This window comes from Coenobita brevimanus, chromosome 86 (genome assembly GCF_032717465.1).
Source record: "Coenobita brevimanus isolate Jiangsu-jjx chromosome 86, ASM3271746v2, whole genome shotgun sequence".
NCBI lineage: Eukaryota > Metazoa > Arthropoda > Malacostraca > Decapoda > Coenobitidae > Coenobita > Coenobita brevimanus.
In genome coordinates, this window is record NC_137039.1 from 27,794,791 (window position 1) to 27,822,081 (window position 27,291).

At 40.3% G+C, this 27,291-nt stretch overlaps 1 protein-coding gene and 1 non-coding gene across 2 annotated transcripts; one reads left to right on the forward strand and one right to left on the reverse strand.

Moving 5' to 3' along the window:
* LOC145410798 (LETM1 domain-containing protein 1) lies at positions 1-27,291 on the reverse strand. The gene is made up of 7 exons (XM_080280911.1): positions 27,197-27,291; positions 21,283-21,945; positions 13,973-14,143; positions 13,516-13,629; positions 11,203-11,377; positions 6,783-6,926; positions 1-1,087 (listed from the first exon to the last, which is right to left on the reverse strand). The coding sequence occupies exons 1-7, from the start codon at positions 27,247-27,249 to the stop codon at positions 911-913; spliced, it is 1,497 nt and encodes a 498-aa protein (XP_080137037.1). The 5' UTR covers positions 27,250-27,291; the 3' UTR covers positions 1-910.
* LOC145410877 (5S ribosomal RNA) lies at positions 26,548-26,666 on the forward strand. Its single transcript, XR_013899329.1, has one exon. It is a non-coding gene; the product is annotated as a 5S ribosomal RNA (ribosomal RNA).

The window sequence follows — 27,291 nt, forward strand, 5'->3', positions numbered from 1 at the left end:
ATGACTTCCTCCCCTCTGCTACCCTCCACCATCACCTGCCTGTCGCAGACTGTTGTCCCATTGTCTCTGTACCGTGGTTTTGGTCACCTGTTTTCCCCACCTCCCCCCACTGTTGACTGCCTACCTACCGGTCTATTGATAATGTCATCGCATAGCCAAAGTTTGTACTTTCATCTCCTGTTTAGTTTTTGACTCTAGGTTAAGTAGGTTTTTTGGGGGCAAATATTTGAAAACAGGGCATAAATCACTGATTATCCCAGGCTAGGAGGGTTAGCTGCCGAGCCCTGAGCCCAGGGTTAAGGAGTTAAAGCACACCACTCCACACACATTCCTTACACACACATACACACACACATCAGAAGTACATAATCATGCCCCAAAAGGGTTAAAGCATTTACCATCACAGCTTTTGTTCTATTACAATTGTGAAGAGTGATATAAACTGTCCACTATAATCATATTCATTATTGGTCACCAACTGCATTATTAACGGAAATATGTATACATAGCTTTCTTAGGATATATTCAGTAATATATGATGTAAGATTAGTAAGCAGATAATCCATTCATCCATCATCTAATCCTTTACTGCCCCATCAAGGACACAGGGGCCTGGAGCTAGCAGATAATGGCTGCACAACAACAACTACCATGTTTGTCAAGAACACATCAAAGTTTATTAACAGAGCCCCACTATGAAGAGTTCCATGGTACGGTACTTGCTACCTTATGTGTCTGGTACTGCAAATTAATAAGAAATATATATAGTATATAAATAAATCATTGCAGGGTAAAGTTAAAGAATTTTCCATTTTAACACAACATTCGTCACATTTCTGTTGCTTAGTGGCTACAGTGTATGAGTAGCATTTCTGTATCAGGTTCAGTGTTAAAGGTACTGTACTTGTCACTAATATATGAGAATAATATTAGATGGCTGGTTGTAGGCAAGAAAAATGGGCAAGTGGAGGAGTAGTGAGTAGCATGATGGATCCAATGCTTGGGACACTGTCAGCCAGTTCTCCATGTACTCCTGCATGGCACTTGTGCTCATGTTCGTTGGGTTCAATCCACGCAGAAACAAGCACTGTTGAGATATATTACATTATTAGAATAACTTACATATTACTGTATTTTTGTCAATTAGTAACTAAAAAAAAACTATCAATAGTCATAAAAGGTAGCTAAGAAGAAAATGGAAGAGGAGGCTTGAAACCCCTCCTCTTTGTACAGGCAATGGAAACACACTTTTATTTCATATGGCACATGAGGGAAGGATATTGCACCTTAAGTTTCCATTCTTCTTTGATTTTCATCCCCCAAAGAAAATGAAAAGCACTGTGGTAGTAGCTGATGTTGCAACCCCAGGCTCATCTGGACGTGAACCTGATTGATTGCAGGCCGAAGCTGCCCTTTTCCTACAGTCCACCATCCTCCTTTAGGGATATGGTGTTATTTATGACAATGTATAGGGATTTCCAACCATGTGGCAAAGTAATGTTTATGACAATGTGGTGTGGTGCTGATTATGACTGCAGTGTGATGGTAGTAATGACAATATAGATGTGTTAATGACCATGTGCTTTCTATCTATCTATCTATTAACAGACGCCTCAATCCCGTACGGGGTGGCAACAAACAAATTGCCTCCACACTGCCCTGTCCCCCGCCATTTCACTGCCCTGCTCCCAATTCACACCCCCCTCTCTCATATACCTCTCCACCCCACCCCTCCATCTCATCCTCGGCCTCCCCCTCCCTCTCCCCCCCTCCACCTCACTCACATACACTCTCCTCGTCAGTCTCTCATCCTCCATCCTCTCCACATGGCCAAACCACCTCAGTGTGTTCCTCATAATGCTTCCTATCACATCCACATCCACACCACAACGCTCCTTTATATCCTCATTTGTCAGCCTGTCTCTCCATGTTACTCCACAGGCTTCTCTTAAATAACTCATTTCCACTGCTCTCACTCTTGACTTGTGTCCTTCCAACTACGCCAAGCTTCACCTCCATACGTTAGAGTTGGTAACACAATACTGTCATGTAGTAACTTTTTCACTTCCAAGCTCACTTCCCTGTTTCTTATCACTGCTTTCAAGGAACCTGCAACCTTTCTTCCTTGTTGTACCCTTTCAAGCATTTCACCCTCCAAACTTCCATTCTTACTCATCACACTACCCAAGTACTTAAATGTACTCACAGTTTCCAATTCCTCACCATCCAACCTCACTGTACATTCACTGACTTCACCTCTCTCAAAGACCATTACTTTACTCTTCCCTATATTCACCTTTAGATTCCGTTTCTTACACACTCTCCCAAACTCAACCACCAAGCCTTTTCCTCTTCGTCTTCACTCAACAACACAGTATCATCTGCAAACAACAGTACAGGGAGTTTCCAAACACTCCCCTTTCTCACCAGGGCCACTCCAACATCCACTACCCTACCTTGTGCCTCTTTTATTACTCCATCCATGTACAGATTGAACAACCATGGAGACATGACACATCCCTGTTTCAACCCAACCTTCAAAGAGAAAAATTCACTCAGTTCACCATCCACACGCACTGCAGCATTAGCACCGTCATACATACTCTTCACAGCATTCAACGACTTCCTATCTACTCCAAATATTCTTAATACTTTCCACAATCCTTGTCTATCCACCCTGTCATATACTTTCTCCAAATTCATGAAAGCCGCATACAACTTCTTTCCCTTCTCTAGGAACTTTTCCACTAAAGATCTAAGAATGAATATCTGATCTAAACAACCTCTTCCCTTCCTAAGGCCTATCTGTTCTTTTCCAACTAATTCCTCTGTTCTTTCCCTAACTCTGTCAATAAGTATCCTACCATACACTTTTCCTATTACACTAAGAAGAAAAATGCCCCTATGATTACCACACACTTCTTTTTCCCCTTTTCCTTTGTACAAGGGAATAATTATACCTGACTTCCAATCCTCCAGGACTCTACCCTCCTCCCAGGCCAATCTGCAGATCTTCCACATCCATTCTACTACTCTCTCTCCCCCATGCTTCAGCATTTCACCACACACTCCATCAATTCCTGGGGCTTTCCCCAATTTGACTTTCTTCATTGCTTCCACAACTTCTATCCTACTGATTTCTTCCTGTCTTCCAACCTCCCTCCTTCTCCCAGCCATTCCCCAGCCATTTATACTTGCATTACTTCCACCCTCTATGTTCAACAATTCCTTAAAGTGTTCTCTCCATCTGCTCACTTTTTCTCCCTTCTCCACTAGTAATCTACCATTTTTATCTTTTACTCCCCTGCTAACTTCACTGCAACCCTGTCTTACTCTCTTCACCTCTTTCCAGAACATTTTCTTAAAGTCCCTCCACTTTACACTCAAATTCCTTCCAAATTCCTCATCCACTCTCTTCTTACTCTTTCATACTAATCTTTTCACCTCTCTCTTCCTTTATACATATAACTCTCTTTTCCGCCTCTCAACTTCTTCCACGTCCCTATTTCTTATCCATTCATTGTATGCTTTCTTTTTTTGTGCCACAGCCTGTCTCACCTCTTCATTCCACCATGCTGTTCCTTGAACCCCCTTCCGTCTTCCCTTCACCCCACACACCACATCACATGCTGCACATATTTCTTCTGTGAAAATCTTGCACACACCTTCCATGTCCCCCATCTGCTCCAATTCATATTTACCCAATCGTTCCTCCACTTCTCTCTTATATCCTGCTTTTTTCTCATCCTCTTGTAACCTTTCCAATCCCCGTGCAACTACTCCTTCCTCCCATCTTTCCCTTCTTCTATTTCTCCATCTTACTTGGATCCTGATTCTGGCCATCACCAAGTAGTGGTCAGAAGGTCCACTCCTCCAACCTCTATAAGCTCTTGCATCTATTACACATCTTTGCATCCTTTCATCCACACACACATAATCAATCACTGCCTTCCTTTCATTCAGTTCACCACCCACCCTTCTCATCACTCGCCATGTATACCTGTGGATCATTTTGTGCCTGAAGAGGGTATTGGCTATCACCAACCCCCTCCCGGCACAAATGTCCACTAACGAACTGCCATTCTCATCTATCTCAGCAGGCACACCCCAGTCACCAACTATTCCATCCTCCTTCACATTCCCTACTTTACCATTCATATCACCAATCAAAAACACTCTCTCATTCCTTCCAAACTTTTCCATGCACACTTCTACATTTGTCCAGAACTCTTCTCTCACTCTGCTTGCACGATCTTGCGTTGGCGCATACACACACACAATCGCCCACATTTGTATTCCCACTTTCAATTTTACCCACACAATCCTTGAGCCAACTGATCCATACTCTCCTATGTTCTTCTTCCATCTTTTACTCACAACAATACACACTCCTTCTTTTGCCCTCTCATTCTCACCTACTCCTGCACATATACCCCATCCATACTCCCATTCTCTCACACTCTCACCTCCCCATTTAGTTTCAGTTACTCCACATATATCCACTTTCGCACCCTCAAGCACCTGGACAATCTCTCTCTCTTTCACCTCATCACTTGCACCCCTTACAATCCACGTCACGATCTGTACCATCTCCTTTGTCTGGTCCTTGGTCGTCATCTTTTGGTCAGTCCTTGTCCGAGGCTTCTTGTTTGTCTTTTTAGTTAGCTGTTTTCTGGGGAGGGACACAAACCCTCCACCAACCCTTTTAGTCACTTCATACAACAAGCAGGGATACTGGGGAAGTATTCTTGAAAACCTCCCTACACCCAGGGGGTAATGTGGTACTATTTATTATCATGTGGTGTGATGATGTTTATTACTGTAATATGTTGTGTGGTGGTGTTTATTACCACACAGCAAGGTGGTATAGTGGTGTTTATAATCATGCTGTGCAGTGGTGTTTATATCATAATTATGGAGGTGTTTATGATCACATGTAGGTGTCTATGACACTGTTGGTGTTTATGAATATTTTAATAGCATTTTGATTGTAATTTTTTTTAACAAAGTATATGTTGCAAGGGATGGGTACATTTTAATTTTTATCATATATATCTCAAATATATATAGTAAACTGTCAATTATCCTTTGTAATTCAGCCAAGCCCTATGCCGAATAATGTGAAACACCAATTATTGCATAGCATCCCCCCCATTGGCTAACATTCGGCGTTGGGCTGGATATTGCACTATCCGTCTCAGCCCTCTATCCTAAAACCTTTCCCATGAGTAAAAGATGAAAACTAAGCATAAAACACAATAAAATAATGATACAGTACAGAAATACAGCGCTGGCTGGCTATGGATCATGAGCCAGCTGATACACCATAACCCATTAACTGCTCTATGCAGCCTGGGCTGTTCCGAGTGTGACTGCTCAATACAGCCCTGGCTGTGCGGGTGAATTCTGAATATAGTGCAATGGTGACCAAGGCCGACCCATGCAAGCATGTTTGAACCTTCAAAACTGAAGCCGAAACCGAAAAAGAAAACGAAAACCATACATTCCAATAGGGAATCAGATACTTCGATGTTCATCCATGGCTTTACCAAAGTAAATATTGAGCTAATATTTCGGTACTATATACATTGGGATGTGTTCTCTCAATTCCTAAGACAAAATTTGGCCTTTGGGAAATTTCATTTTTACCCCTATGTCTGCGCACCACGGACACCTAAAAAAAAAACGCCATGCGCAGTTAATGGGTTAATGCCGGATATTGCACAGAACCACAGGTTATGTCCTGTTTCAGCACCAGATATTGCTGTAATAGAACCCAGCCAGCAGTGCCAGATATTGTGTTGGGCCTGATATTGCGATGACAGATAACTGAGAGTTTACTGGATCTGATGAAGGGAAGAGAGGAGAGGGTGGAGGAGGGGCATGGAATTAAGGAGCAACTGCTGTATGGTACACAATCCTAAAAAATTATGAACTGCTGGGTGATTTTAACAGAACCAGCCATATTCCTTGCTTCAGTCACACTACTTTAAGTTTCCTATCTACACCTCTTTCTTTTGTTTCACAGTTTCAAAGTACAGTATTTATGATATTCCATTAATCTTTTTCCATTACACCGCCATCTCTTTCATCTGTACTATACAGTACCTTCATTAATTTCCAGCCCATGCCAACCACAACATTTATGAAACTCAACCAACCTGCAAAGATCCCATTCTCCAAGTCTAAGATATCTGATGCAATATGGTCAAGCTGGAATTGTAAAGTAAGACACTCCCACCCAGCATTCTAAATGGTTTCCTGATGTACAGGAAACCATTTGGCTTGTCACTCAATGTAAGGCCCTCTGAAAATTAAAGAAGCATAATAAAAAGTGACAGGAAAGATGGGAGAAATAGGAAGACAGGAGGGCAGACACAGAAAAAGAATGATAAAGGTGAAGAAGTAGGCAGCACTGCATCAAGCAAGCAGATGATGGTCGGCATCACCTACCACAAAGTAAGAGACTAATAGCTGTATCATTAAAACTGAATATGTAATAGTGTTGACCAGTTCCTAATTTTTTACATGTTTTGACATACATAGTAAAAAAGCATAGATGTTTGATCTTTCTACTTCATAGAAAGTACTGTTATGTAAAGTGAAGTACTGTAAATTCTAACTAGTTCCTCTCCTCATAAGTATTTTACTGTTGACCACCATATATCAGAGGCCTTCCCAAACTGTACCTTTACATATTCAGTTTCAATAATAATGCTAAGTGTGGCATAAGTTCACATGGATATATAGGTGTTGTGCATGAAGGGTGAAAGTACACTTACAGTCTTGAGATTGTCATGAGAGAATGAGAACAGTTTTTCTGAAATCAGAGCTGCATCCATACAGTGCAGTATTCGTGCGTGATCTTCCAGCCGCCTCCGCCGGAACCCCCACACTGATCGTCCATGCAGACGAAGCAGTCCATTCTAAAGAAAATATATTTTTTATTATTATTACTTTTACTTATACATCACAGATGACATTTATGTTTCTTACAACTATCAGCTGATTACTCAGTTCAAAACCCACTCTGGCTTCACTCTCGTGTCATCCCTTATAATGTATGTGACTGACAAGGAAAGCACCCAAACATTGCCCCAGACTACAATAACTATAGGAATTAAGGTCCACGACTCTGTTTCAGTTCTATAGTAAGTATGAATAGGCTTGGGGTCAAGAGAATTTGCCCATTCCTTTACCACAGTGTTCATAAGTAACTATGGATGCAGTAAGCCACCATGGTCTAGTGGGTTACAGTACTAATTCAGGCTAATTTCATTGTGGTAATCTGGTCTGGTCCAAGCTCTAAACATTATACTCAGCACAGTCACAGCAATACTGGTACAGTATTAAGTAATGAAATTAACTACAACACCACACAGAAACATTAGGAAAACTTCAGTAAAGCCCTAATGCAATGAACCAAAATACATCATTATCTAATACAAAAATATTGTCATTACACATCTTATGCAATCAAACAATGATGCATCATTTGGTAGAATTTTTGAGGTCCTCATCCCTGTTCTTGGCCCTGTCCCCATTATTAGTCACTGCTCATTTCTTGTGAGTTCACTTTTGGCAGTTTCAGTTATTTGTTGGTTATGCCTTGTATAACCTTTGCAGTCCAGTAAATGCCCATAACTGCTGAGAAGCATCCATCAAGGGTATGACAGTGCTTGCATTTGCTTTAAGGCTTAGTAAGTATATGAAAAACTTACCAAAATAATGAAAATCAAGAACCCTTTGCATTCCAGTTGTAGTAGTAAGGGCTGGTCCATCCATCCATCATCCAATCCTACCCTAACCCATGAGGAGCATAGGAGCCCAGGGCTAGGCATGTTGGTCCTAACATTAAAGATGAGAGTGACCAGCCTCACTCATCCCTGAGTGGCATTACATGAACAATAACCCCAACCACCTCTTGGATAGAAACCTTCACCGGCTCAATCCGATTGGAGCACCTTAATTAACCACTAAACCACCAGGCGCCATAATTTGGTTCTATGGTCACCACCCAGTGTAGTAAATGTTTCCTGGTGTACAGGAAACAATTTGGCTTGTCACTCAATGTAGAGTCACCCACAGGCAGAAGAAGAGGAAAGAATGAAGGAAAGAAAGACAAGAGAGAGAGTGTAAAGTCACCCACAGGCAGAAGGACAAGGAAAGAAAGACAGAATAGGAAGGAAGGAAAGGACAGACACCCGAGAGCAGCACTACATCGAGTGAGTGGATGGTAAGGCTGGTTACTACACAAAAACAGCACCATGTAGTACTTGGTGAAGGAATGAGCTAAAAGTGTTTTTTATTCATACCTTTGCAAGTCTGGTCAATAAATTAACCTCAATGTTTTGGTAAATTCAGTCCACTTCCATGATAAGGGTATGTAACTAAACTTGGTGTTTAAGTAATGTGAGCCAATTAAATTGTAAGCAAGTTTAAGACTGGTATTTCAAGGTGTCAAGTTCTGTCTATGTTCTAAGTCAATCATCTTTCAACCCATAATAATCATTGCAGAAAATTTACATATTTATTTGAACCAATGAATAGGGTCAGAATAAAGTTGGCTGATTTTGCTGAACCAGTTGACTGATATTAGTGGATCAGTTTCACAGTGATGAAACTACCACATCAAAAGTATCATTACAGCTGGATCCGCCCGCCACTAGTAACACATAAACAACAATCATGTGTGACAAATACTGTTATTTGCACTTAACATCACATGTTTATTGATAATTTAACATCTGATTGTTACTTACCATATTATCCAGGAAAAAAAAAAAAATTGCTATGCTTGGTCACTTGAAGGTCAGCAGCATTACCTTACTGTGTCCATTTCAGAAACTTCAATACAGTGCTGCATTCTGAATTAGGGAATTTACAAGCACAGAATGGTTTGCTTCTTCTGTAAACCTATTCAAAGGCATATGTGATAATCATACAGTTATAACACTTGCGTCACACTATATTACTTCCAGAAAATGCCATCTGCAGCAATGAAACCACTGCATGCCCAATAATTGGAACCCTACCTTTGTCCCTGAGCTTGAACATATTTCACCCCGGGCAATTTTTCCGGGCCTTTTCTTTACTTCTATTTTTTTTTTTAATCTTATATGCCAGAAAATATAAAGTTATGACGTGACTAGGTCCAGTGATGATCAGTAAATGGATTATGATGTCTGATGATATGTGGGGACACCATTATGGGACACATCCATATCAAACTGCACAATATTTTATGATTTAACAGGTTTTACCACCAATGACCTGTATCTGTGTTGTTAAATCATCTCAAAATACACTTTAAAACAAGTAAATTCTGGCATCTGATGGCAATATGGAGCACCAAAAGGATTTTTAGGCCACTAGATAATTAAATTATGCCTCTTTCAGCCTTAAGGGGTGGGCTAAATATCATCATCAGGACCTCATTTCCCACCCTAAGGCAAGGTGAGGAGTAGAAATGTCCAGACAGCCCAAGTTTGCCCAATTCAATGGGCCACGCTTCCATTCACTCATCATTCAAGCCCCTGGAATCCTGACTCTATCTGATATGCCAAAAACTTTCACCACATTCTGTAGCTTCACATAAATATATCCGACAGAGTTGTGGAAATTCACTATAAGTGTTGTTAGGTCATTATATAATTAAATTACTGCTCTTTAGGCCTTTAAGGGGTGGGTTAAACATTGGTGGAAATTCAGGTCATTAGGCCATTATACTGTTAAATTACAGCTCTTTAGGCCTTTAATGGAGTGGGTAAAACATAGCTGTGGAAAATCACTATTTGTGAATGTTCTTGTTCCTTAACCCACTGACAAATGAGTGAAGACTGTACAGTACCCTGCGTCCAACACGTATTTGTCCAGCACGATTCGCGTCCAGCATGGAAAGCAAAAAATTAGTACGATTTAAATACTGTAAAACGGATGCGTAAGCATAACACGGATGGAGCTCCGAGAAGTGGGCGAAATCCGCAGAGTTCGCCTCCAGCACGATCACCTCTGGTCCAACACAGTCATACTGGATGTTCCCGTGACGCTGACAGCCAATCAAAAATTCCACTATCGTGACGTGATCGTGATGTCGCCCAATGAAAAACGCTTATGCTCTCATGTAATGTTTTGTTTAAATTTCTCCCGCCACAGCGCCACTCAGTCGCATAATTCGCATTGGATGGTGCTTTTTTTCTTGCTGCATTTTCTGCCCTTGCTACTGCATTTTACTCAGCTCATGATGCCTAGGAAGTCTTCTGAGAACCCCAAGAAGTCGCGGCACCTCCCTCAGGCCACCAAGTTAGAATTCATCGAGAGGCAGAAGAAACGGGAGAGGAATTTCGAAAGATTTATGAGGGAGGTTAAGGAGGAGCAGCAGCCATTACCCGCTAGTGACACCAGCAGTCATCCTCCGGGAACCCAATAGGACTACCTACAGCCTCGGATACCACTTTCCATTCATAATGAACCAACCAACATTATCCTAAAAGGTTAGTTATCATTCATAGTTCAGTACCATTCACTATAATTACAGCAGTACTAATATATGTATAGGTATATGGTAGATATATAGAGTGACTTTTCCTAGGGTTGCTGACATAATTCATTTTTCCCCATAAGCTCTATTGTTTGTCCAACACGTTTTTGGTCCAACATGGGACCCATGCATGACAATATTACCGTGTTGGACGCAAGGGTACTGTATAATCTCCCAAAATCAGGCATGTAAAATGACCAATATACAAGACTGGAGAATAATGAAGATTTCTTAATTTGAAACCCACTTACATGATCAGGAAGAAGTGGGAGGGAAGGTGTGAGTTTGTTCATCATCATCATCATCATTTTTTTTTTCTCTCTGACCTAAAGATGAGGTAAGGTAGGATTTAAAAATAAATAAATAAATATAATGAGAAAGAACAAAAGTGGGAGAACCATCAAGGGCATACTGGTTCAATGACAAGGAGGTACAATGATAAATCTTTCTAGGAAGGAACAATGTGGGCATCTAGCCTTTGGTTCCTTCTTTCTTGCAAAGAAAAAGGCACAATACATGAATTGGACTTTGCAATGAGATGTTGCCTCCTAAGAGCTTGAGATACAAACTAAAGTTGCAAGAGCACTGGAAAAGCCACCTCCCACTGCACAGCCCACTTGCCACATAGTCTAAATTTTTTGTGCACTACAGGGTAACCTTACCACATGATTCACCCATATACTCCTGATATGGAAAGGATCACCTCGAAATAATGGTATTAGTGATATTATTTCATCTGTGCTTGGGTGAATTCCTGAGCCAAGCTTGAAGAACACTTCCCTGCACTTATCTTGCTCCTCTTCATCAGCTATGGTTGAAAGCGCAGCCTGGAGTGACCTGGAATAAAGTGGAAGAGTCCTCATTACATGTCTGGGATGTGTTCCAAAATATCAGAACTTTTCCCTTACAAATGGTAAAGTAAATGGAGAGCAAGAATTTGACAGAGAATGTATGATAGTGAAGTGAATGAAAGAAGAGCAAATGGGTTGCCTGAGAGCAACAAATGGGGAAATTGTGGGAAAGCTGTGATGGTACTAAGTAAGTTCCAGACACCATCATGCATTCACAAGAGCTCCAGAAACGAAGCCAAGATACAGGGAAGGTCCGGACCAATACCTGAGTTACCATTTCATAAATTCTATGAGTGTCCCCTGAATATCTGAGTCACCTTTATTTTCTTTAAACCATGGACAGACCCATTCTACCCAAACTAGCTGTACACCACCAAGGAGTCACACGATCCAATTTCAACTATGCTGACTCTGAAATTAATAGCTCTTTGTAAAGCTTTTCCATGCTAGACAATATTAAGTCAGACAGCAACACTGGGGGTCCTGGCATAATGAGACAACATGGTATTGCACCTAGGAAGAGTCTTGCCTTAAAGATTCCAATATCCTCACTGGAGATCTGGCCCTCTAGAAATGGGCCTCACTTCAGGTATGCAGTTAAAATTGATTAAACAGAGAGGCAATGGGGGAAGAAGGAGAACATTTAGGCAAGAAATAACTTCTGTGTTGTAGCTTATCTTAGAGCCAGACCTACTTGAAGGCCACAGCCTGCCGAGGTCAGCTTGCCAGACACTTCTGAACAGGATTTACTTAAGAACTGCCATTTGAAAGAGTTGGACACAATTTGTGTCAGTCACCTACATTTCAGTCTCACAAGCATGCCATCCAGCATCACCAACTTTCCTGAGATGCTTTAGTGCAGTTTCAGGGGTAATATCTCATTCCCTGACCCAGTACTGGGGTTTAGAGGCAAGCAAACAGCCTTGGAACAGGCCATTCTCAAAGAGAAGAGAGAATTCAAGTAAAAAGTTGACACCTACATACTCATGCCACCAAGGCCTTTGAAACTATAGCTGCTATGCCTTATACAAGTTGACACCTACATACTCACTCCACCACTAAGGCCTTTGAAACTGTAGCTGGTATGCCTTTTTTTTTTTTTTTTTTTTTTTTTAACGTGTCCAACTCTGGGCCTATTTCTTGGGGGCAGTCACCTATCCCAAGGCCCAGTAGTCCTCCTACACCTCCACATGTCACCACTTCGGCGCTAACACCCACCGTCCATATTGAATACATGCTAGGGCTGTCTCATACAGGACTGGTGTATTGGTATTAGCGGGGGTATTTTTACGACATGTCGGCGGGTCATCTGGTAGATCAGGAAAGTCTGCCTTTTAGGAAATTCAAATCCTTAAACTGTTCCCTGCCCCAGCCGGGATTCGATCCTGGGTCCATTAGGACTGCAGGCCGCCTCTCTACCGATTCAGCCACCGCCTCCCCCATACCTAGGCAGAGAATTGCTTCCCACATTATATGCATTAAAAAAAAAAAAAAATCCCGTCCACTGTAATGAATCAAAACAGGCTATGCTTTAAAAACTAAAGAGGGATCATGACGTAAAAAAAAAAAAATTGTTTACCCTGTAATTCTTGAATAAATTTCAAATGCAGGCATAAGAAAGATGGGTTGTGTAAGTAACTGTGAAATATCAGAGTCTGATGGAATCAAAGAAAGAGTATTAGTAGCGAGATGTGGAATGATTGACTTGATAAAAAGGAATACACTGATGTGATTTGGACATTTTGTGAAAGCGAGATGAAGAGTAATGTTGGTAGAACCAAACCTTACATGGTATGAAAAGGAGAGTGGAGCAGTATATTGATGAGTGAGAAGGAAGAGAAAGAGTGCTTGAGAGAGAGGTATATGAGCATAAAGCAGCTTGGAGATGGTTCTGTCATGACCTTCTCCTGTTTGGGGGTTCCCAGGAGGGAACAAGCTTTCAGTAATGATGATCCCAATCAACACAATGACAGTGACACAGATGACAGTGACACAGACATGCTTTCTTGGAGAAATTTATATGCCATACCAAAGTGATGATAAAGTTGATCAAATTAATGAGAAAACCAGTTAAACTGAAAAGGATTTTAAGTTAACAAAGATATTTTATTTGAATTAGCACACCTAAAGACTGGCCGAGCATTGAACAGTCGTTGTTTAAGTCCCATGACTGCAAATTCATGCCGTTGCTGAATATCCCAAAAATGTCTGCATAAGAGATGGCGAGGGAACCAATACCTGCGGAAAATGTGAGAATCAGTTTAACTGTTTAACCTAGCACTATTAAAATAAGGGTTTTTACATTTATCAAGTGTGAAATTGGGAGAACTATTAACAGCATACTCAGTCAAATGAGCATAATTGAAGCCTCCAGAATCTTGGCTTCACCTCACAGGCCTAGTTATCTGCATGTATTATTTTTAGTTACATTCCAGTAGATTCATGTCCCATTCACCTGACAGACAATCAGTCAACCAATGTAATGAGCCACCACCTTACACATTGTGGTACTCTTTTTCTTACCCTTTAAAAACCCCTATTATTTTGTCCAACAGACCAACCAGTACAAAATGCATCTTACCCAATAGGAAAGGCAATATTCTGTCCAAAGGGTAGTGATGACAGGAGGAGGACTGGGAAGACCCTGATCATGTCCCCAGGCATTTGGTGGTACAACAGCAGCTGGTGATGGTTCAGAGAGTCCAGATGCCACCCAGGCAGGCTCAGCAACATCAACACCTTAATGAAGTCTCTGCACATACAAATTAAAATTCTGAACACAAATCAGTTATAACAATCTAAATAAATACGTACAGTACGGTACTGTACAGAGAAATGGAAATATATATACAGTACACTGTACTGTATTCACATGGCTGCTATCTGAGGACTTGGTGAAAAAGTCTAGTGAAACCCCCAGCATACACAGCTCAAGTATTTTCTTATTTTGATGTATTAGTGAATCTGACACATGGATATATGGAATAGTTTATGTGGGGACAGTAAAATGAAATAGAGGTAAATAGGTAGAGGGAGTAGTGCAAAGTGACAGGGAGGAGAGGTGGATTGTGTAATGCTGGCCTTGATACAAAACAGGAGGCTGCCAACAGAGACCATAAGAGGACTGTATGGTGTTAGTGCCTACATAAATGTATGAGAGACTGGTATGAGGATGGATGTGAAAAATCAAGACTGAGGGCTGTTGAAATGGGACAATAGGAATATGCATGGAATGCACAGAATGGAGAATATATACAGTATATACATATATATATATATATATATATATATATATATATATATATATATATATACAGTATATATATATATATATATATATATATATATATAGAGTGTATATATATATACAGTATATATATATATATATATACACTCAATCCTCGTAAATTGTGTGTTCATAAATCACGGATTCGTAAATCACGGCTAGGTGGCCGTCAGACTGCTGGCAACCTTAAATCACTGTTGTCACGAAAATCACGGACCTAGGCACCCAAGTGGGCCTTTTCCAAGGAGAACCGTAAACCGCGGCATTCAAACTGAAAATCGTGACCCAACGATACAGGGGTGGATCAGCCAGAAAGATTGTTGGGAAGGACTGTTGCTATAAGTTGTTTTGGCAGGAGGGGACAGACGGATATGGAGGCGTTGGTGTGATGGTTGCGGAGAAATGGGTGGAATATGTTATGAATGTTTTGAGAGTAAGCAATAGGATATTGGTAGTGAAAATTCTGTTGGAAAAAAAGATAGCTGCGATTATATCGGCATATGCTCCACAGGCAGGATTGGATGAATCAGAGAAAGATAGATTTTGGAATGATTTAATACGTGTAGTGGGTGGTATGCGGGATGATGAGATAGTGATTTTGGGAGGGGACTTAAATGGTCATGTAGGTGAAGCAGCACAAGGTTATGAAGGAGTGCATGGGGGATGTGCATATGGGTTAAGGAATGCAGAAGGGGAAAGGATATTCGAGTTTGGGGAGGCAACGGACATGATTGTGTGCAACACATATTTTAGGAAAAGAGACAGTAGGTTAATTACGTATGAGTCTGGGGGAAATAGCAGTCAGATAGATTATTTTCTGGTTAGGAAGGCCGATAGGAGGTTAGTGAGGGATGTTAAAGTTATAGGAAGTGAGGAGTGTGTGCAGCAGCACAAACTATTGATTTGTGATATGGTGCTTAAAGAACAAGTGATGAAAATGAGGACTTATGTACCTAGGAGGAAAATATGGAAGCCGAAAAACCAAGTAGTAAGGGATGCCTTCTATAGCGAGTTGAGGAGAGTGGTGGCTGAACAGGGAGCTGTAGACAGGGGCGTTAATGAACAGTACAGAGCCCTCAAGAACAATTTCTTGAGAGTTACTGACGTAACATGCGGCTGGACAAGAGGACCACCAAGACATAAAGTAACTTGGTGGTGGGATGAGGGTGTAAAAGCTGCAATTAAGGAGAAAAGATGGCTTTTCCGGGAATGGAAGAAGGGTGGTAGCAAAGAGGAATATTTGGCTGCCAAGCGTAGGGCTAGAAGAGAGGTATACAGGGCAAAGTCTGAGTCACAGAGACAATTACTTGATAACCTAAATCATGGGGAAAGGAAAAATATATTTAGGGTGGCAGGTCAGGTGAACAGGGATAATCGGGATATCATAGGTGAGCAGTGTGTGAAGAATGATGAAGGAAGGGTAGTGGTGAACAGCGAGGATATTAAAGATGCATGGAGAGAGCATTATAATCGGTTGTTGAATGAGGAGTTTGACTGGGACAGGGAAGGTTTGGAGCCAGCAGATCCAGTGTCTGGCCCTTGGCCTTTGATTGATACTGCTACTGTGAGTGAGGCAATAGGCAGGATGAGGGTGGGGAAGGCAGCAGGTGTGTCTGGGTTGACTGCCGAAATGTTGAAGGCCTCAGGCGATATAGGGGTGAGTTTAGTCACTGACCTGATAAAATAGGATTATTTATGAGTGTGTTGTCCCAGATGATTGGCTGAAGAGTGTAATTGTAAATGTGTATAAAGGAAAGGGTGATGCCCTGGAAAGAGGAAATTATAGAGGTATAAAGCTCTTAGATCAGATAATGAAGGTAATGGAGAGAGTTTTAGAAGGTATGATTAGAGAAAGAGTGAATATTGATGAGATGCAGTTTGGATTTATGCCAGGTAGGGGGACCACTGATGCCATATTCATTGTTCGACAGCTTCAGGAAAAATATATTGGTAGGAGAAGGGATCTTTATTTTGTTTTTGTTGATTTGAAAAAGGCCTTTGACAGAGTCCCTAGAGAGGTGGTGAAGTGGGCAATGAGAAAGCTTGGCTTGGAGGAGTGGCTGGTTAGGGTGGTTATGGCCATGTATGTGGGTGCTCACACCCAGGTGAGAGTGAATGGAGATTTGAGTGATGAGTTTTCTGTGAATGTTGGTGTGCATCAGGGGTCAGTCTTGAGTCCCATGTTGTTTATCATGGTACTTGAAGCCCTTTCACGTGACTTTAGAAACGGACTCCCGTGGGAGTTGTTGTATGCTGATGATTTGGTGTTGATTGCAGAGAATGAAAGGGAGGCAGAGGAAAGGTTTAGGAAGTGGAGAGATGGTATGGGGCAAAAGGGTTTAAGGGTAAATGCAGATAAAACAAAAGTGATGATATCTAGGGTTGGTGGCGGTACTGTCAAAGACGAGGGAGAGTGGCCATGTGCAGTTTGCCACAAGGGCGTGGGAAGTAATTCCATCTTGTGCGGTGTGTGTGATAAATGGGTGCATAAGAGATGTAGTGGTATCAGAGGTAGACTGCAAGATAATGCTGATTTTATGTGTACGGCGTGCCGGGGTGAGCAGGTGGAGACTGTCAGACGTGAAAGGATTGAACCTGCTGGTGAATCTCTTGAGTGTGTGGAAGAGTTTTGTTATTTGGGAGACATGTTGTGTGCTGGAGGTGGGGCTGGAACTAGCTCTGTGGCTAGGGTGAGAAGTGGTTGGAAGAAGTTCAGGGAGCTCTTGCCTCTCCTGACATTGAGAGGGCTCTCCCTACGTGCTAAGGGGTCTTTGTATGCAGCATGTGTTAGGAGTGTAATGCTGTATGGCAGTGAGACCTGGGCAGTGAAGGAGGAAGATATTCGCCGGCTCAGATGTACAGAAACGACAATGATTAGGTGGATGTGCAGTGCGTCCCTGCGTCCAAGGCCTGCAGGGGCTGGGTTTACAATGGAAGAGTTGAGAGGTAGGATGGGACTGGAGTGTATTGGTGTTGTGATGAGGAGAGGTAGATTGAGGTGGTTTGGACATGTGGAGAGGATGGGGGATGATAATTGGGTGAAGAAGGTGAGAAGTGTTAATATTGGGGGTGGGGTTATGAGGGGTAGACCGAGAAAGACATGGGACGAGGTCATTAAGTGTGACCTTAGGGTTAAGGGACTGAACAGGGAGGCTGCAATGGATCGTGCAGCGTGGATAGCCGCCATTAGGTGACCAAGGCCGACACATGCAAGCATGTTGGAGCCTTTAAAAACGAAAACGAAAACGAAACAACCAATCACCGCACATCCCTGGTGGCATATGTTCATACTAATGCCGCCATGTTGTTGTTGTTCTTGTCCCGCCAGTCCGCACACTACAGACCATCACCATGGAGTACGAGAGTTACCTGCCTTTTTTGTGCAACTTCCCCCCGCCACCTACCTGCCATGACCCCTCCCGACCCCCCGATGAAGCGCTTTAAGCAGTATGGCGTCAAGAAGCTGCCGCAGTTGTTGTACAGTCAACGTTTGGAGCTCATTCGTCGTGTTGAGAGGGGAGAGAAGTTGTCAAAGCTGGTGAAAGAGTTTGGGAAGAATAAGTGCTGAGAGGTTCTAAGTTCTTCCCAACACCACCCCAATCCATTCACTTAAGCAATTTCGTCATAGGATTAAGGTGAAATCCCTTAATGTGGCTTATTTCTATTTAATACATGCACTGAATATTCCTAAACTTGTATGTTTGTGTTTGATGGTGCCTAGATAGGTGTAGGTAGGGTGCTCTGGGGGCGGGCTGGCCAAAGTCCAGACCCATATTAATTTTTCACATCAGAGTTATTATTCATAAATCACAGAATTCGTAAATCACGGCAGTGGTCCAGACCCAAATTGCCGCGATTTACGAGGATTGAGTGTATATATACTGTGTACGTATATATATATATATATATATATATATATATATGTATACAGTTACCTCTCAACTAACACGAGTTTAAAAAACGCATTTTCATTTTAACACGAGCAAATATTTAAGGAAGTACAGTATGTTTAACTAACAAGGGTTTCTCAATTAAACACAACTTTTCATGTACGTGATGGTTTCAAATTAGCCACGCGCGCCTTGGACAGTCCCGAGCTGATAGACCGTGTGTGGCAGTTTATGCATGAATACAATTTTTTATTTGTCTGTTGCTTAAACTGGTTTTATTCGAACTATAATATTCGAAAATGAAGTTTGGCCCCATTCTGAGCAATTTGGCTCATTTTCGGACAAAATTTGGCCAGGAAAGTGATGGTAGATCTAAACTGTTACAACTTGATGCGCAGAACAGAAAGAAGAAAACCACTCAGACCAAGATAGAGCAGTTCTTTATGAAGAAGACAGAAAACCTAAGGGAGTTATCTTCATCACCAGTAGCACGGGAGTCAGAGGAAGAGGAAGAGGAAGGACAGCAGAGCGAGGAGGGACAACAAATTTAGGGTGGGGAGCGGCGGGAGGTGGGGTAGAGGGGTAAGGAGGGACAGCAGCAGACGAGTGATGCATAGATGAAGTGAGGCTGTGTTGTTATTGTTTGTGATCTACTTACTGTAATGAAAATGTTGCTTTTACTGTAATGTTTTTATGACCTACCAATGCATTAATAATGTTGAGGAACTTTCACAATGCCGTGAATGAAGTAGAATTGAAAGAGAATCCACGTAAAAAACTAAAACAGTATGTATTTGGGGAGATGTAAACAACACTTCGGCCCAACTAGGGCTCAAATGTTTTTTATTTCTCCCCAGATATACTGTTTTAGTGTTTTATGTGGATTTTCCTTCAAATTAATATTGTTGCTTTTAAGTTTAAAGTAGCATAACTCCCCAAATGGGTAGACTTTCCCAGGGTCCAGGAACGTAACCCCCAATATTACCACTGTTTCTTATGGGAAAATTATGTTTAAAAAACGTGTTTTTAACTAACACAACCTCTCCAGGAACCTAACGCTTGTGTTATTTGAGAGGTTACTGTATATATATATATATATATATATATATATATATATATATATACAGTATATATGTCTACTGCCAGACGCTATAATCCCGTAAGGGGTGGCCATTTGACTTTGAGTTATTTGTTTTACGGGAAGGGGCACTAACCCTCCACCAACCCACTTGTTGACACGTAGGAAGCATGTATGGTTTGGTTATATGTTACCACCCAGCACTGTAAATGGTTTCTTGGTTTACAGGAAACCATTTGGATTGTCACTCAATGTAAAGACACCTGTAAAGGAAAGAAAAGCAATAAGAAGCGACAGGAAAGATGGGAGAAATAGGAAGAGAGGAGAGCAGGCACAGAAAAAGAATGATAAAAGGCTAAGGAAGAAGTAGGAAGCACTACATTAAGTGAGTGGCTGATGGTCGTCACCACCTACCACTATATATATATATATATATATATATATATATATATATACTGTATATATATCCATCCATCCATCCATCATCCAATCCTACATTGCCCCATGAGGAGCGTAGGAGCCCGGGGCTAGGCAGTTGGTCCCAACATTTAAGATGAGAGTGACCAGCCTCACTCATCCCTGAGTGGCATTACATGAGCAATCAACTCCAACCACCCCTTGGATATAAACTTTCACCAGCTCAATCCGATTGGAGCGCAATAATTACCCATTAAACCACTAGGCACCTAAATTTGGTTATATGGTTACCACCCTGCATAGTGAATGGTTTCCTGGTGCACAGAAAACCATTTGGCTTGTCACTCAGTGTAGAGTCACCCACAGGCTGAAGGAAGTGGAAAGAATGAAGGAAAGAAGGACAGAAGAGGGAGTGTAAAGTCACCCGTATGCAGAAGGACAAGGAAAGAATAAAGGAAAGAAAGACAGAAGAGATTGGAAGGAAAGAAGGATGGAGCAGAAAGGGCAGATATATATATATATATATATATATATATATATAGTGGTAGGTGGTGGCGACCATCATCCACTCACTTGATGTAGCGCTGCCTACTTCTTCCTTAGCCTTTATCATTCGTTTTCTGTACCTGTCCTCCTCTCGTCCTATTTCTCCCATCTTTCCTGTCACTTCTTATTGCTTTTGTTTCCTTTACAGGTGTCTTTACATTGAGTGACAAGCCAAATGGTTTCCTGTAAGCTATGAAACCATTTACAACGCTGGGTGGTAACCATATAACCAAACCATACGTGCTCCCTACGTGTCAGCAAGTGGGTTGGTGGAGGGTTAGTGCCCCTCCCCGTAAAACAAATAACTCAAAGTCAAATGGCCACCCCTTACGGGATTATGGCGTCTGGCAATAAAAAAATAAATAAAATATATATATATATATATATATATATATATATATATAGCTTAAACAATATGGTCACATTGACAGAATGCATACCTATATAGATAGGGTGGTGCAAAGGATACATGTGAACAAGTTTGAAGGTGAAGAGAGGTGCCGAGTTATATATACACTGTGAAGTTCAAGCCCAATCCTACTTCTGCAGGTTTTTACTTACAGTTTAGCCTTACACATTCAGCACTGATACATAATAACACTAATACACTATTGCAAATATGACTCACTTAACTAAATTAACCCTAGGGATGTTTAACAGAAAAAAACACTTACTTGAAGTCAATGACAAATTCTTTTACACCAACTGTGAAGATGTGGAACATTTTAAAAGTGTCTGGCATCTCATGTTTCAGGGACTCTTGAAATTTCTTCAAGTACCACGAATATCGCCACAAAAAGTAGCGCTGAACTCTTGACTGCAGCTGTGGAGTTTCTATGGTGCCTGTATTATCCTTTTTAACAGACGAGAGCACTGGAATCTGGTCACTTCTTGCAGGTAGTTTTCTGCTGGTCATTTTGCTGTCACATTTGCTCTCAGTATCACCAGATGGAATACTGTCTGATGCTGACATGGCTGGGACTCTTTCACTGCGAGAAACATCAGTGTTTTTACAAGGCTTATTTTCAGTATTCATACCAAGATTTGTTACCTGCTCATTCTCCTCCAGAGCTTCTTTACCTGGTCTGGTATTGAATTTCTTTTGAGTGTTTAAACTGCTGGCTTTGTGAAAAAAACACCAAGAACATTTTTGTATACTGTAATTTAATTCCCTCATAGACAGTGTATTGCAACATGAATAACTGATATGCGCCTTCATCCTGGCTTTGCTGTAGAGTGATCTTTTTAGTGTCTGTGGTCCACAACATGAATAGCACAGCAGGGCTTCAGACCAGAGAAATCTGTACTGTTGGCTCCTAAAATACCACTGTAAGCACCTGCAGGGAGAAAACATTATTAGTATTTAGAATAAGTATGAGTATGCATTTCACTGTAATACATAACTGCATTACATCAATACTACCCCACCTGGTGTGCAGGGGTCTGGGGATAAACTATTCTATCCTGATATTTCAGGCAAAAATGACCAGTCACAACTGGCTAAATACATAATGAAAAATACCCCTAAAACTGGGTATTCTAGCCACATTTTACATTTATCACTCTTAGATGTGCAAAAATCACATTCAGTGCTCAGGGTTGGGCCCAAGAATGCCAAGGTTATGACCAAAGAACGGCAAGGTTTGGGCCAAAGAATGCCACAATTAGGGTCAAAAGATGCCAAAGTCTAGGCTGCAGGATGATGATGATGACAATAATAAAAACTATAATAATAATAAATATTATAATAAATAATAATAATAATAATAATAATTCATTCATTCATTCATTGCCAGACGCCATGTATCCCAAACGGGGTAGCCAAGGGCTCAGAGTTAATTGTTTTACAGGGAGAGGCACCAATCCTCCACCAACCCCACTTGACACGTAATAATAATAATAATCATAATCCATCCATCAATCATCTAATCCTGTGTTGCCCCATGAGGAGCATAGGAACTGGGGGTTAGGCATGTTGGTCCTGATATTTAAAATGAGTGACCAGTCTCTTCCCTGAGTGGCACTGTGAACAATAAACTCCAAACACCCCTTGGATATAAACCTACGGAGACTCAAGCCGACTGAAGCACCGTAATTACCCACTATAACACCAAGCAGCATGGATGGAGAAGTACAACTTGATAATGTTAAATGATGATCTAGACTGTATAGGGGAAGTGACGTGGAGCAAAAACGAACAACAAAGTGTAATTGATTTTGCACTAGTAACAGCTAAATTCTATGATGTATACCAGGAAATGATTATAGATGAGGAAAAAGAAATATTTGATCTATCAGACCATAATTTAATACAAATAAAACTTAAGATTAAGGGGAGATCGAATAAAAATCATAAGAAAAAAGGGAGGGAAGAGAGTACCTACTACAAAACAGAGGGAGGAAAAGTTAAGGAGTATATAAAGGAAATAGAACAGAGAATACAAACAGAGGTCATAAGTAATATGGAAAAGTTGAATAAAATAATCAAAGACAGTGCTGACAAAAACCTTACATCAAAATATAGAAGGAGGATAAATAAGACTGGACAAATAAAAGAAGAACCTTGGATGAATAAAAGTATTAGAGAGGGAATAAAAAAGCGAAAGTACTATAATAGACTTACAAGGAATGCTAAAACACAAGAAGAAAAAGAGAGGAATAAAGTTTTATATAATGAACAAAAGAAAAAGGTCCAGCTAGAAATAAAAGAGGCCATAACCATTCATGAAGTAAAAATAACAAAAGAAATAACCCATGGAGAAAATAGAAGCAAAAAATTATGGGAAAATATAAATAAATTAAGAAAGAAAAAAGGAAAAGAAGAAAGGGAATTAAAGATATATAACGAAAATGGGGAAGAGTTAGAAAAAGAAAATATCAAAACAGAAATAGAGAGATATTGGTCAAAAATATACAACAGACAACAAAATGGAATAGATATGGTGTGGAATGAGGAGAAAAAAAATGAGTACAAATGGATAGCCAGCAGAAATAAAGCTGGAAAAATCGAGATAAAAAGACAAAATAATGAAAATACAGATGAACAAATAATAACAATCACGCAACAATTAGGGGAACATATGGACATGGCATTACCAATAACCAAGAATACATCATACATGGAAAAACCAGTAGTAACAACAATACAACTGAGAGAAAATATAAAGAAACTAAAAAATAAGAAAGCACCGGGACCAGACATGCTAAAACCAGAATTATATAAAATCCTAATAAAAAGTGACAAGATAATGGACACAATGACAGTGTGTTTTAACGAAATAATAGATAAAGGAAAGGTACCAAAAGAATGGAAAGAATCAAGAACTATGATGGTGCCAAAAGTAAACAGACCAAAAGCAAACGAATTAAGACCAATAGCGTTAACTAACATCTCGTATAAATTATTCATGTCAACTGTCATAAAAGATAGAATAGAAGAGCATCTAAGGAATAATAATGAAATAAAGGAAACACAAAATGGATTTACTGAAGGAGGAAGAATTGAAAATAACCTTTTCATTTTAAAATATTGTATAGACAAAATTTATGAGCAGAAAAAGAGTCTAGTAGTAATATCAGTAGACTTTGCAAAAGCTTATGACTCAGTAAAAAGGAAAAAAATGATTGAAATACTAAAAGAGTACAAGGTACAAGAAGATATAATAGAGGTAATAGCGGTCACTTATACAGGGGACAGAACAACAATAGAATTTGGCAAAGAAAATAAAACAGAAATAAAGATTAATAGTGGCATAAGGCAAGGATGCACAAGCTCAACCACAATATTTAAAATGATAACGTACTATATAATAAACAGGTTGGAAAAAGAAGGCACAGGGTATAAGGATGAAATATTTAAAATAGCAGCACTGTTCTTTGCAGATGACGGGCTGCTACTAGCTCATACAATAGAAGATTACAGTAGGAGAAGAGTGTGGGCTAAATATAAATAAAACAAAAAGTAAAATCCTGATCTTTAACATGAAAAACAAACCCGAAAAAATAAGAGAGATAGAGGTAACAAATGAAACCAAATATTTAGGAATTACAATAAACGACCAGAGAAGATGCTTTAGAGTGCACAAGAGACGGATAATTGAAAAAGCTAAAAAGATGGCAAACATCACATACACAATTATAGCCCAAAGTGTCAATAAGGTACTAATAGGCAAAACTTACTGGAAAAGTGTGGTACTCCCAACTATACTATACGGGGCAAATATACTAGAATTTACAAAAAATGAAATAGAGGAACTACAAAGAATTGAAAACAGCGTTTACCGATACATCTTAGGGGCACCAAGATATGCTCAGATACCAACACTAAGAGGAGAAATAGGGGCATCATGTATGCAGAGCAGAATAATGGAAGGTTATATCAAGTACTTAAAATATGGACTAGAAGAAGGTAAAAATGACTTAATTAAAAGAATAATGCAAGAAAAGATGGAAAGTAGAAAAGACCAGTGGATATGTACAGTAAAAACATACATGAGAGAAATAGGATTAGAAAATAAATCAGTAAAAAATATTAGTATTAAAGACATCAAAGAAAAAGTAAAGAACTGGGACTCATCTCAATGGAAGAAAGAAATAAATGAAAAAAAGAGTCTGGAAATTTATAAAAATTATAAATCAAATATAAAAGAAGAAAAAATATATGATAATACCATAGCATCCATAATATTATATAAAAGTAGAACAAATAATTTACCACTAAATGATAGGAAGAGATTTTCAGGGGGCAATATTAAATGTGATTTGTGCGGGGCAGCAGAAGAGAACATAAAACACTTTTTATTATGGTGCCCATTGTATCAGGAAGACAGGAATAAGGAAGAACACCTACAACAGCCTTATATAGAAAATGAAAACAATTTAATAGGACAATTACTGTTTAGTGAAGAAAATATAGGAAGAACAAAAGACTATTTATATAATATATGGAGGAAAAGAGAGAAATTAAGGAAAGAAAGAGGAATACGTTAACAAATAGCAAAGAATAGAAAAAAATACAAAACAAAATAAAACAAAAGACACACGAGCAAAACACGAGCTAAATACAAGAAAAATAATAAACTAGAAAAATTAATTGACAAGAGGAGTGCCGAGGAAAAGGCAATACTCCTCACCTATCAACTGAACTGAATGGTTACCACCCAGCTTAGTAAATGGTTTCCTGGGTTACAGGAAGCCATTTGGTTTGTCATTCAGTGTAGAGACCATAAGGCAACACTACATTTAGTGAGTGGATGATGGGCACCCTCACCTACCACAAATAATAATAATTATTATTACAGTATTATTTATGTGGTAGGTGGGGGTGCCCATCATCCACCCACTTGGTGTAGTGGTACTCTATTTTAGGGTAGCTCTACAATGAGTGGCAAGCCAAATGGTTTCCTGTAAACCAAGAAATCATTTACAACACTGGGTGGTAACCTTATGACCAACCAACACATGTTCTCTATGTAATAACAAGTGCGTTGGCAGAGGGTTAGTGCCCCTCCCTGGAAAACAACTAACTTATATGAACAAGATTCCTTGGCCCAAGGTGATAAAGAAGTAAGTTGGGGAGTGAAAGATAACAATGGTAGACTGCTAGTGGAGAAAGAAGAAAAAGTGAGTAAATGGAAAGAACACTTTATGAACTGTTGAAATTAGAGAATGAAAGTAATGCAAGTGTAAGTGGCTGGGGAACAGCTGGGAGAAGGAGGGAGGTGAGAAGAGAGGAAGAAATCAATTGGATAGAAGTACTGTAGTGGAAGCAATGAAGAAAGTCAAATTGGGGAAAGCCCCAGGAATTGATGGAGAGTGTGGTGAAATGCTGAAGCATGGGGGAGAGATAGTACATAATACAATGGATATGGAAGATGTGCAGACTGGCCTGGGAGGAGATAGAGTCCCGGAGGAAGGGAAGTCAGGTATAATTATCCCCATGTAACGGTCATACCACGTTGAGTACACCGCTTCCCATCCGATCAGCGAAGTTAAGCAACGTTGGGTCTGGTTAGTACTTGGATGGGTGACCGCCTGGGAACACCAGATGCTGTTGGCATCCCTACGTGTCAAGTGGGGTTGGTGGAGGATTAGTGCCCCTCCCTGTAAAACAATTAACTCTAAGCCCTTGGCCACCCCGTCTGGGATACATGGCGTCTGGCAATGAATGAATGAATGAACAAAGGAAAAGGGAAAAAAGAAGTGCGTGGTATTCATAGGGGCATTTATCCTCTTAGTGTAAGAGGAAAAGTATATGGTGGGATACTTATTGACCAAGTAAGGGAAATATGAGGAATTATATAGTTGGAGAAGAACAAAGAGGTTTTAGGAAGGGAAGAGGTTGTGTAGATCAGATATTCATTCTTATGGAAAAGTTTCTAGAGAAGGGAAAGAAGTTGTGTGTGGCCTTCATGGATTTGGAGAATGCATATGACAGAGTGGATAGACAAGGAATGTGGTGTCCCCGTGCTGGCAAGGGACACTCCAGTTACTCATTTCTACATGATTAACTACCGTAGCACACATCTCCCTAAGGTATTTCGCTATGAATGGCTAGTTTGACTAGTTACCCACAGACATGAGCTTTACCTAGTTGTGTGTAACGAACGACGAAAAGAGCTCAAGCTGGCTGGAAACAGCATGGCTTAAAAGGATACTTCAACTTCCACCACAGCACGGGATGG